We start from the raw sequence: 12,500 nt of genomic DNA, 5'->3' as shown, positions 1-12,500 counted from the left end.
TGTCTCTCAAATCCCACTCTCCCACCAACTGTGTCTCTGGGCCTTAAAAAGCCCTTCAGCTCATCAGGCCCTGATCGGTCTCAGGTGTGTTGGTATATCGTGGTTTGAGGGGTGGAGTTTCCAACTCCCCCCAGCAGATGGAGCCAAAGCGTCCGTGACTGCAGCCATCTCCAGGGGAACGTAGCGGCCTCCAGAACGCAGCCTCGTGACATCACACATCCCCCCCCCTCGAGACCAGCGTCCTCGTCAGGGTGAAGGAGGCTAAGAAGGCGTCAGCGCCCGACAGGGTATCCGCATTGCCGTGGGCGCTTGCCAGCCCTGTGAACAACAGAAAAGCAAATGCTTGCAAGCTTAAAAACCATCTGGTAATCCGACTGTTAGTCTCCCTCGTTCCTGGCCATCCACTGTAGAGGGGCATGATCCGACACCACCGCGGAACCCATTCGACCCAGGAGGTGAGAACCGCAGGGATTCCAGGGCCCAGGTCACAGCCGGGCATTCCTTTTCCACAGTGGAATAGTTCCTCTCCCCTTGGAAGTAGCTTCCTGCTGAGGTAGAGAACGGGATGTTCCTCACCGCCATGTGCCTGGGCGAGTACAGCACCAGACCCACCTCCGAGCGTCCGCCTGGACAATGAAGTCCTTCTTGAAGTCCGGCGCCACCAGGATCGGACTGGAACACAGGGACTTGCTTCAGGTCGACGGGCCGCCTCCGCCTGGAGTCCACCTCACCATTTGTGAGTGGCGTTTGGTTGTCAGCTCTGTTAGAGGTGCAGCAATGGTAGCAAAATCCGGTAATAAACCGTCTGTAGTAGCCGGCTAGGCCCAAAAATGACCTCACCTGTTTTTTTTTTGGTGATGGGCGTGGCCAGTCCTGTATGGCCCATAACTTGGCTTCCTGAGGCTTGACCAACCCCCTACAATGGTGTACCCCAAGTAGTTTGTTCGCTGAAGGCCAGCCTACACTTTTTTGGGTTTGCCATGAGCCCTGCTTCCCCTCGAAAGAATCAATCACAGCCTGTACCGGGGGCAAGTGGCTGGCCCAATCGGGACTTTGGATGACTACATCGTCCAAATATGCTGCAGCGTACCTCTTGTGGGAGTGCGAGGACGCGGTCCATCAAACGGCTGGAACGCATTGGCAGGCGCCCGTGGAGACCAAACGGGAGCCGGTATACTGGTAGAGCCCCCTGGTGTGGCAAGGCCGTCTTCACCTTCGGCGCCGGGTCAGGGGCACCTGCCAGTAGCCTTTGGTGAGGTCAAGGGTGGTTATGAAGCGCAGCATGCCCCAAGGAGTCTATCAAGTCATCCACCCGAGCATGGGAGTGCGCATCAAACTCGGACACTTCATTTAATTTCCGATAGTCATTGCAAAATCGTATCGACCAGCCTGGTTTGGGAACCAGTACAATGGGACTTGCCCAGGCACTTTGGGACTCTTGATCACCCCAGCTCCAGCATCTTCCTTACCTCCTCCTGAATCACCACTTTACGAGCCTCGCACGCCGGGGCGCTGGTTTACCGCTTTGCCAGGCATGGTGCGGATCTCTCGTGTTGGACCACCCCTCCGTGTGCCCAGGTAGGGAGGAGAAGACATCTCGGTTGCGATCCACCAACTCCAGGGCCATCTGCCGCTGATGTGGGGACAGGCTTGGACCCACCTGAACCTCTTCTCTCCCTGGTTCCTTGGTCTCTGTGGGGGTAGACAACTGAACAACGCCTCCCTGGCGTGCCTTCTTTAACGGGTTAACATGGTAAATCTGCTCAGGCTTTTCTTTTATCCGGTTGCCTCACCTTGTAGTTTACCTCTCCCACCCGCTCAATGACCTCATATGGCCCCCTGCCAGGTTGCCAGGAATTTGCACTCCACGGTTGGCACCAGGACCAGCACTCCCCGGTCCCCTCGGCCAAAACTCTCTGGGTTGAGCAGACCCTATTGTAGGAGGCTTGTTGTTGCCGTTGTGCAGTCTCCATGTGTTCACGCGTCATGGGATAGACAGCCTTCATTCTCTCTCTCATGGCCCCCGACATACTTTCGATCAGGGTCCGCTGTCGGCAGTTTGTTCCTCCCAGGCCTCCTTGGCGATGTCCAGCAGTCCTCGGGTCTGTAAGACAGCAAGAGCTCAAAGGGTGAAAAACCAGTAGGCGATTGAGGTACCTCTCGTCACCGCAAACAGTAGGTGCGGTAGCAGCTGATCCCAGTTAGCGCCCATCTTCCCGATCGCCTTCAGCATGGATTTTAGAGTTTTGTTAAAGCGTTGACGAGCCGTCTGTCTGGGGTGGTAGACCGACGTTCTCAGCTGTTTGATTTTCAGCAGAGTACAGAGTTCTTTCATAACTTTGGACATGAATGGACTCCCCTTGGTCTGTCAATATCTCCTTCGGGCCCCAGACTAGTTGACAGAAGGAACAACTCCTTGGCGATCTGTTTGGGCGAAGCCTTCCTCAGCGGGATGGCCTCAGGATATCGGGTTGCATAGTCCAGGATGACCAGAATGTACTGATGTCCCCTGGAACTCTTCGGTAAGGGCCTAACGATGTCCAGTCCAATTCTCTCAAAGCGGGGTCCTCGATAATGGGCAAGGGAATGGCGGGTTTCTATATGTGGGCTTTGGCCACCACGCTGACACTCAGGGCAACCACGACAATAGTTCTCTATCTCTTTGTGCACCCCTGGCCAAAAAAGCGTCGCCAAAGATCCTTTCTTTAGTTTTTCTCCACCCCTAGGTGGGCCCCCCTAGCGGGTGGGTGTGTGCTAGGTTGAGTACGGTGGCCTGGTGGGGCTGTGGTACAAGGAGCTGTTCATGCACCTCACCATTTTTCTGTACCACCTGATACACTAACCCCCGGTTTACTGCAAAATGGGGGTAGGTAGGGCTTGTCCTATCCCTAGCACCCTCCCTCTATCACCTGCACATTCTTCAAAGCATTTGTAGAGTGGGATCCTGTAACTGGGCTGTACCATACTGGCCTGTGAGAGGAAGCTCTTGCCATGGGCGTCTTCCTGGCTGGAGATTGGAGCACTTCCTGGGACCATGTTCTCTTCCTCTGTGTCTGGACCAGTCTCTGAGTCAGCCTGGGCACCTGCCATCCCTGCAAGAGCACAGGCTGGAGTTAATGGTTCTGAGGGTTGTATTTGCGGGTTCTCGGATCGTCTTACCTCTCGCTTCGAGGTACCTTCGGGTCAGCCTCTCCTGAGTCTCCCTCCACAGTTGGTGAAAGGCTGGGCAGTCTCGCCCAATTAGGACAGGAGCGGGTAGGGAATCAACCACACCCGCTGTCGTGAGGATGGTTCCCCTGGTGGTGGTCATCCTTGAAGTTCAGTGGTGGGGTGGTCTCTGGTGTCTCCCATGGACACAGGAGACGGGAGGGACTTTCCTGGGGTCAGATCTGATGAATCCACCAGATCCTTATGCACCAGGGTGACCCGGCTACGGAATCCTAGCAGAACCTCCACATCATGGTGATTCACCGTCACCCGGGCAGGTGGGGGGGATTCTTGAAGCCATCTCGACTCCCACGGCCGAAGCAAAAGGTGGGCGGGTGGTGAGCTGGAGGACTCAGCAGTGGGCATAGGCTCATCCGCTGGTTTCCCACACTGCCAGGAGATGTGTCCCATCTCCCCACACCGGTAACACTGGCGGGTTTCACTCTCCCGGTGTCCTCTTCCTGGTGCCGGCTGGTTTCGGGCTCCCCCTGGAGCCTGGACAGCTCCTGAAGTGGCTGGATTGGATCCCTTGGGGTTCTTTGGGCCGGGCTCCTCCCGTCTGTGGCGGGGGACGCCTCTGGGGCTCCTTCCTGGAAGCCCGAAGCATCTCTGCTGTGGCTTGGCACCTTTCCACGGCTTCCCGCGGTTAGGTCCAAAACATCCAAGGCCTGTTGACTAATGAGCCGTTTAGCCTCATAAGGCAGGGCCCGTAAAGTGTTGTCCACCACCACGGCCTCCACTACTGCAGCTGTCGTTACTCTTCTCGGGTCCAGCCATTTCCTGCGGATCGGACAAGTTCATGCATCTGTGCAGGGGGCTGGTCTGGTTGGAAGGTCCAGCTGTGGAACCGCTGGGCCATGCCAAACTTGGTGAGCCCACCTCTGCTGAGGATCTCCGCCTTCAGTGCCTGCGTGGTCAATTAAGCCCTGTCAGAGGCCAGGTCCCGGACAGCATTCAGCGATTCCCCGACAGAAAGGGGGCTAACAGTCCAACCCACTGTACCTTGGGCCACGCTTCCCTCGTGGCTGTAGCTTCAAAGGCGTGCAGGTACGCCTGAACATCATCTGTGGCCCCATTTTGGTTATAAAATCACTTTCGCCCTTATTGGGCGGACATTCTGAACGACCAACTGTCTCTGAAATTGCAGTTCCTCTGACTTCCAGGAGGTTGGCTCTCTTTGCTCCTCCAAGAGAGCCGCCGCTATGTCTGGGCTTGCTGGCCAGCCACCAGGGCTTTCAAAATGGCCTCCATTTTGTTTGGCGGGAGGGTCTACGGCCAATTTAGAAAATTGGGATATCAGAAGTTCAGTGTCCTTCTCTGACATGCACTATTCGCGTATGAACTATGCCCGCATCCTCCACCATATGTGATATCATGAGAGGCTACACGGCTCTCGGCGGGACAGTTCAGCAGTGCAAGGACACAAATTTAGGGGATAACGAAGGTTTTTAATCAAGTTCTGGGAATTAACAAAAAGGTAACTAAGGATAAGGTTGATTGTTCAACCGTCAAAACTTAAACAAGGTCTCTTCAAGCGAAAAGTCATGGTCGATTCCCTCAGGTAAAATCTCTTTGTGAAAACTAGTCTTCAGACTTACTTTAGACAACACCGCGGCCATTGGCCAATCCGTTGGTAAGTATTCCAGTCTTCAGGTAAGTATTCCAGTCTTCAGGTAAGTATTCCAGTCTTCAGGTAGAAAGTGCCACTGACCGTCTGTAGCTCCTCTGAGCACAACTTGAGCTTGTCTCTCAAATCCCTCTCCCACCAACTGTGTCTCTGGGCCTTAAAAGCCCTTCAGCTCATCAGGCCCTGATCGGTCTCAGGTGTGTTGGTATATCGTGTGTTTGAGGGGTGGAGTTTCCAACTCCCCCAGCAGATGGAGCCAAAGCTGTCCGTGACTGCAGCCATCTCAGGGGAACGTAGCGGCCCTCCAGAACGCAGCCTCTCGTGACATCACAAGGCATAGTTATCAGCAGGCTAAAATCATATCTACAAGAAAGGAGCTTCTTTGTTGCCATCGAAACTGTACCTCAACACCAACGTCCTTGACCTGTGGGTGTTCCCCAGGGGTCGATCTTGGGGCCACTATTATTCAACCTCTATATGCTCCCACTTGGACAAATCATTCAAAATAATTTGATTTCATATCATAGCTATGCAGACGACACACAAATTTACTTAGCTCTATCACCAAACGACTATGGTCCTCTTGAATCTATGTGTCAGTGTATAGAACAAATCAACACCTGGATGTCTCAAAATTTTCTTCAGCTGAACAAAGAAAAAACTGAAGTAATTATATTTGGTAAAAGGAGGGAAAGACTTAGGGTTGCCACTCACCTTGACACAAAAGGGTTGAAGGCAAAGGATACTGTTAAAAATCTTGGTGTATTAATTGACAGTGATCTAAATTTTAACAGCCACATGAAAGCGATAACTAAATCAGCTTTTACCACCTCAAAAAAATATTGCCAAACTCAGGGGGCTGATGTCAAAACATGACTTAGAAAAAACTCATTCATGCATTTATCTCCAGCAGGGTTGATTACTGCAATGGACTGTTCAGGCCTTCCTAAAAAAACTATTAAACAGCTTCAGGTGATACAAAATGCAGCAGCTAGGATTCTAACAAAACTAAAAAGAACTGACCACATTACTCCAATTCTTCAGTCCTTGCACTGGCTTCCAGTAAGTCACAGAATTGACTTTAAAGCACTATTGCTTGTTTATAAATCAGTAAATGGAGCAGGACCTAAATACTTGTCAGACATGCTTCAGCAGTACACACCTTCTCGTCCTCTCAGGTCCCAGGTAAAAAACCTGCTAGTAAAACCCACAGTTAGAACTAAACATGGTGAAGCAGCTTTTAGCTGCTATCGGCTCATCTGTGGAACCAACTTTTAGATGACATCAAAAAGGCCCCAACTGTAGCCAGTTTTAAATCTAGACTTAAGACCAAACTGTTCTCAGATGCTTTCTGCTAACTGTGCGAGTTACAAATTCTGAATCTGCCTTAATAATTATTCTACCTTGTCTTTTTATTACTTTTTTACTACTTTTGCCTTTGTTTTTTTACTAATTATTCTTTATTTTTAAAAATGATTTTACCTTGTGTTTTATGTTTTCTTTTTATTATGATCTTTACCTTTTAACTATTCTTTGACTATATTGCCCTTCTATGCTTTTATTTGTTATTATTGTTTGGTTTTGTTTATGTAAAACACATTGAATGACCTCTGTGTATGAAATGCGCTATATAAATAAACTTGACTTGACTTGACTTGACTTGACTTCCCTCTCTCCCTCTCTCCCTCCCTCTCTCCCTCCCTCCCTCTCTCTCTCCTTCCCTCTCTCTCTCCTTCCCTCTCTCCCTCTCTCTCTCCTTCCCTTTCTCCCTCCCTCCCTCCCTCCCTCTCTCCCTCCTTCCCTTTCTCCCTCCCTCCCTCTCTCCCTCTCCCTCCCTCCCTCCCTCCTTCCCTTTCTCCCTCCCTCCCTCTCTCCCTCTCTCCCTCCCTCCCTCCCTCCTTCCCTTTCTCCCTCCCTCCCTCTCTCCCTCTCTCTCTCCCTCCCTCCCTTTCTCCCTCCTTCCCTCCCTCTCTCCCTCCCTCCCTCTCTCCCTCTCCCCCTCTCCCTCCTTCCCTTTCTCCCTCCCTCCCTTTCTCCCTCCTTCCCTCTCTCTCTCCTTCCCTCTCTCTCTCTGTCTTTCCCTTTTTCTTTGTCATGAACACTCACATAATCACACATAGAAGCACTTTTTACTTTCTCTCTCTCTCTCTCCCACATTTTATCTTTCCCTCTCTGTAAGTCTCTCCATCTTCTATTCAGATGCAGATGACCTTTGTTGATATGCTTACAAAGCAGGAATCACAAGGTTGTTATTTCCCCAAAGGTTATTATTCCAAACAACAATAGTGTGAAGACAGACGGGCGCTTATCTGAAAGGCAGCAATGAAAAGAAAGAAGAGAATAAAAACAGGAGGTGGCAGCATTATAATTATAACATATATTATGATACGAGTCCTCAATAAGCAGCGTTATAATTATAACATATATTATGATACGAGTCCTCAATAAGCAGCGTCATAATTATAACATATATTATGATACGAGTCCACAATAAGCAGCGTCATAATTATAACATATATTATGATACGAGTCCTCAATAAGCAGCGTCATAATTATAACATATATTATGATACGAGTCCTCAATAAGCAGCGTCATAATTATAACATATATTATGATACGAGTCCTCAATAAGCAGCGTCATAATTATAACATATATTATGATACGAGTCCTCAATAAGCAGCGTCATAATTATAACATATATTATGATACGAGTCCTCAATAAGCAGCGTCATAATTATAACATATATTATGATACGAGTCCTCAATAAGCAGCGTCATAATTATAACATATATTATGATATGAGTCCTCAATAAGAGTCATATTATAACATATAAGTCCTCAATAAAACAGCGTCATAATTATAACATATATTATGATACGAGTCCTCAATAAGCAGCGTCATAATTATAACATATATTATGATACGAGTCCTCAATAAGCAGCATCATAATTATAACATATATTATGATACGAGTCCTCAATAAGCAGCATCATAATTAGCCGTGATGTGGTACGGCCTCACTGGGTACCATAAAAGCTATAAAAGCATATGAGACACTCAGGACTGTGTGTGTGTGTGTGTGTGTTAGTTAGTGTGTGTGTGTGTGTGTGTGTGTGTGTGTGTGTGTGTGTGTGTGTGTGTGTGTTGTGTTCAGGGGGATGTCACTCCGCAGTAGAATGTCATTCCCCCTTTCTTCCTGTCTCTCTCCTCTCTCTCTCCTTCTCTCTCTCTCTCCTCTCTCTCTCTCCTTCTCTCGCTCTCTCATTTGTGCTCTCTCCCTCCATCCCTTTCACACTTCCAGTCCTCTCCCCACCTCTCATGCAATTATTTGCGATATGCAGGGTGAAGTGTGATGTCAGTTTCCATGGAAACCACATGCCTGGGTCTCCATTTGTGTGCAAGAGGGTTTTTCCATTGACAGCACATCTACACACACACACACACACACACACACACACACACACACACACACATACACGCACACACACACACAACACAGACACAGTCACTCTCTGATCCTACATTAACACATACACATGCACACACACAGGTCCACAGACAATCAGTCTGCACACTCTATAGAAGTGCCTCACACATTTACACACACACACACACGTTTACACACACACACACACGTTTACACACACACACACACACACATTTACACACACACACACACACACACACACATTTTTACACACACACACACACACACACATCGCGTTTACACACACACACACACACACCACGTTTACACACACACACACACACACATTTACACACACACACGCACGCACACACACACACACACACACACACACACACACACACACACACACACACACAATCCTTAGCACTAATGTTCTACTTAAATGAATTATCCGGAGTAAAATGCACTTTAGATCAATTTACGGATGATTGGGAGTACATACGTTGAGTTGACATCCAAATCATGTCATTCGGATGTGTTTTGAGAAAGTTCGATGTTTCCGTTTTTAGTCAAAACTCGTTAGCCTGGAAGTGACGCGAGCATATCATTTCGCCGCTACAAGTTCCAAACAACATCACACTTGGTACACGTGGTAGTGAGTAGAGGGTCCCTAAAGCCAAACCGAAGTATCCCGAGGTCTTTATGTGGTCGGATAGAGAGTCCAGAATGAATTCATCAAGCCAGTACCTTTCGAAATGTTGCCATCTTTGCTGCCATCTTCAGGGGAAAGTCCGTAGGTCGATTGTGAGTGTGGATTAACAGCTCTCTGGAAATTCACAATTTCGTCGCCGTTTATTTTTTTTTTTAAAAGCATAGTCCAGTATTTCTTTCGAAATTGAAATGAAGTTGTATGGACTGAACTATATTTTTTTTTTTTTTTTTTAAAAACGGCGACGAAATTGTGAATTTCCAGAGCGTGTTACTCAAACACATCCGAATGACATGATTTGGATGTCAATTCAACGTATGTACTCCCAATCAACCGTAAATTGATCTAAAGTGTATTTTACTCCGGATAATTCCTTTAAATGGAGAGACCTAAAGCAAGTGGCTGAGCAGCTCTCCATCCTGTTACAGCTCACCCTCTCACAGTCATCAGTCACCCGCTCTTCACAAGACAGCTCCATCGATCACATTAGTCATGTAAACCTGTTTTATTTTGAAATTAGCACATAAATCACAGAATAGTGTGCTTTTGTCAGAAGCAGTTAGGAATGCTCTGGTTATTCTGTGTGTGTTTAGTAAGAATCAGCCATTTTGACCTCCGTGACCCTAATCAACCTGTCTACCTGTCTACCTTCTCATCTTAACACCCCATCTCACTCCCGCAGTTGGCAGTGTCCAGCACAAGGGACACCGTGTTGCAGGTGGCTGTCTTTGACCACAAGGGGGAGCAGTTTGACAACTTCACTTTCTCCTCCCTGGTGTGGTCATCTTCTAACCCCTCTCTGCTTTCCCTGCCCCCTGAGCCAACCTTGGTGGACATCATCGACATACCCAATGAAAAGAAACAGTACAAAGTGCATGGTGTGTGTGTGTGTGTGTGTGTGTGTGTTGTGTTTGTTTAGCTTTAATGCTTTATGCTTTAAGCTTTACGTTTTAACAGCTTCCCCATGTTTGGACATGTACAACAGATAGAGTGTGAAATATTGGGAGAGAGGGAGAATTTTGTTTGTGTGTGTGTGTGTGTGTGTGTGTGTGTGTGTTGTTTGTTGTGTGTGCACGTGCATGTGTTGGCATGCATATTTGTGAGTTTGCTTGCTGGGTGCCTGCCAACTTGTGTTATCTGTTTGCACTGCGGTTGGCCGGGTGCCACTGGTGATTGGCTGATTGCCTCTGCTTGACAGGTCGACTGGTATGCCAGGCCCACGGCCAGACAGGAGCAGTGACCGTTACTGCTCAGGTAAACAGAAAATAGGCATGAACAATTGTTTAAACATGTGTGTATGTGTGAGTTGTGGACAAAACGTCATGAAAAATTGTGTATATCATACCCGTGTGTGTGTGTGTGCGTGCGTGTATATCATACCCGTGTATGTGTGTGTGTGTGTGTGTGCGTGCGTGTATATTATACCCGTGTGTGTGTGTGTGTACGTGCGTGGCGTGTGAGAGAGAGAGAGAGTAATATTTGTGTTCAGCACATCTTTGTGTGTGTGTGTTTAGATATACTGGTCCTCAGTGGGTGGCTCGGTGACTCTGCGCCTGGTCGAGGACGTCCAGTGGGCCTCTCGCTCCATCACACTGTACAACCACCCCCTCGTCACGGTGAGCGCCTTCCTGCCCGCAGGTCACTGCCGTCACGCGCTCCCCCCTCCAGCGGCGTCTTGTCTGATGGCTCTAGAACCACTGTGCCACACACACAGCGCAGCCATCAATGCCTAACTGTGTAGGACACGGTTTCATTAGTCATAGGCACAGGTGGAGAGATTCTGGAGCTTTATGATATGTCTACTCTCTCGCCAAACGTATGGCCCTCACCAAAGCGCACTGATACCCAAACATATGACATGTGATACAGATAAGCTGTATAAACGACCCAAACATACAGTATGACATGGGGTTAAGTCTACTGATACAGATAAGCTGTTTCTCCTAACGACCCAAACATATGACATGGGGTTAAGTCTACTGATACAGATAAGCTGTTTCTCCTAACGACCCAAACATATGACATGGGGTTAAGTCTAGTGATACAGATAAGCTGTCTCTCCCCATCGCCTGTAAACAACCCAAACAAATGTGGCTTCGCCCTCAAAGCCACTGACCGCCTCTGTAGCACGGATCTCGGCCTCCTTTTAATCCTGTTTATATTCGGACTGGAATTGCTCTTACAGTTTTTGCAGTTGAGCTCTCCCAGTGCTGGTGTTGTTGGTGTTGTTTTTGCAGTTGCGCTCTCCCAGTGCTGGTGTTGTTGGTGTTGTTGGTGTTGTTGGTGTTGTTGCTGTTGTTGGTGTTGTTGGTGTTGTTGGTGTTGTTTTATTTATTTAAGTTGTTGTATTTTCTTTCACTTTGTCTCTTCAGGAGAATCTTACTCTGGTTCAAGGCTCTGGGCATTTCGTGGTCAGTCTGCAAGACAAAGAGCTGGCCAATGTCACTTATCTGGAGAAAACCAATACTGTGCAGGTAATGGCAAATAACAGGAATCTCTTAAACCAGTGTGTGTGTGTACATATGTGTCCATAAACCTTTAAACCGCGTGACCACTAAACCTTTTAAAGGGACACCAGGCAACGTTTTCGTGTTAATTAATCATCTTCGTAAGTCGGTATATGGTTAAATGACTCATTACGGGGCGAATGAAGGCTCTCTCGTCCGCCCCTACTGCCTGTAGGAAGAATATCCCGCTTGCAAGTTCGGTGTATCCTACCCGCCGACCGAAGCAGGATCAGTTTACAGCACAGAGGCAGGCTAACGAAACGCTAGAGATTTTTGCAAACGTGTGTATAATGGCAGAGCCGGCGAAGAAGCAGCGAAAAACCCTTGACGGAAGACGCAAAGAAAAGGAAAAGAGCTTCAGACCGAAATTTAGGAGTTTCAGAGAAAAAAGCATCAGGCTTGCCTGCTGTCCCTTTAAACGATCACTGAACCTCACTTTGATAAGCAGGAGAAGAGGAGCTTTATCTGCTGGGAAATCTGTGCGCTGGTCAGTGGGTTAACGTTAGAGCAAAACGTTCTGCTGTTGCCATAGAGCATCAGTGCAGAGGTTAGCTGCTGGTGACGTGTGTGTGATGAAGGTGATGACATGCAGCACTGTGACCTAAAGCACCTGAGCTAACAGACGGACGCACTCACATGCCAACCTGCAGCATCTGAATCTGACTCCACATCTCTGCCACCACTCACATGCCAACCTGCAGCATCTGAATCTGACTACACACCTCTGCACAGCTCCTACACCTCTTTGGGTGCGAATTTGGCAGCATAGTTTGCAGACAGTGCATGCACACTGTGACCAGAGAGAAGTCAGAAGCACAAAGTGTCCTGGGTCAAGCCGAAGTTAATTCATAAAAGATAGATAGAACACTGGCTAATTAATAAAAGATAGATAGATAGATAGATAGATAGATAGATAGATAGATAGATAGATAGATAGATCAGAATTTAACACTGGCTAATTAATAAAAGATAGATAGAACACTGGCTAATTAATAAAAGATAGATAGATAGATAGA

The 12,500-nt window shown here is 48.1% G+C and overlaps 1 protein-coding gene across 1 annotated transcript in view; it reads left to right on the top strand.

The window, feature by feature from the left end:
* LOC125306160 (nuclear pore membrane glycoprotein 210-like) overlaps nt 1-12,500 on the top strand; it is a 48,080-nt gene that overhangs the window by 18,486 nt on the left and 17,094 nt on the right. Inside the window, 4 exon segments of the mRNA XM_048261358.1 lie at nt 9,660-9,855; nt 10,176-10,231; nt 10,492-10,593; nt 11,350-11,451. Of these exon segments, the coding sequence (XP_048117315.1) occupies nt 9,660-9,855; nt 10,176-10,231; nt 10,492-10,593; nt 11,350-11,451 (456 nt within the window).

This window comes from Alosa alosa, chromosome 13 (assembly GCF_017589495.1).
Source record: "Alosa alosa isolate M-15738 ecotype Scorff River chromosome 13, AALO_Geno_1.1, whole genome shotgun sequence".
Classification (NCBI taxonomy): domain Eukaryota; kingdom Metazoa; phylum Chordata; class Actinopteri; order Clupeiformes; family Clupeidae; genus Alosa; species Alosa alosa.
This window is presented reverse-complemented; position numbering and strand designations above follow the sequence as displayed.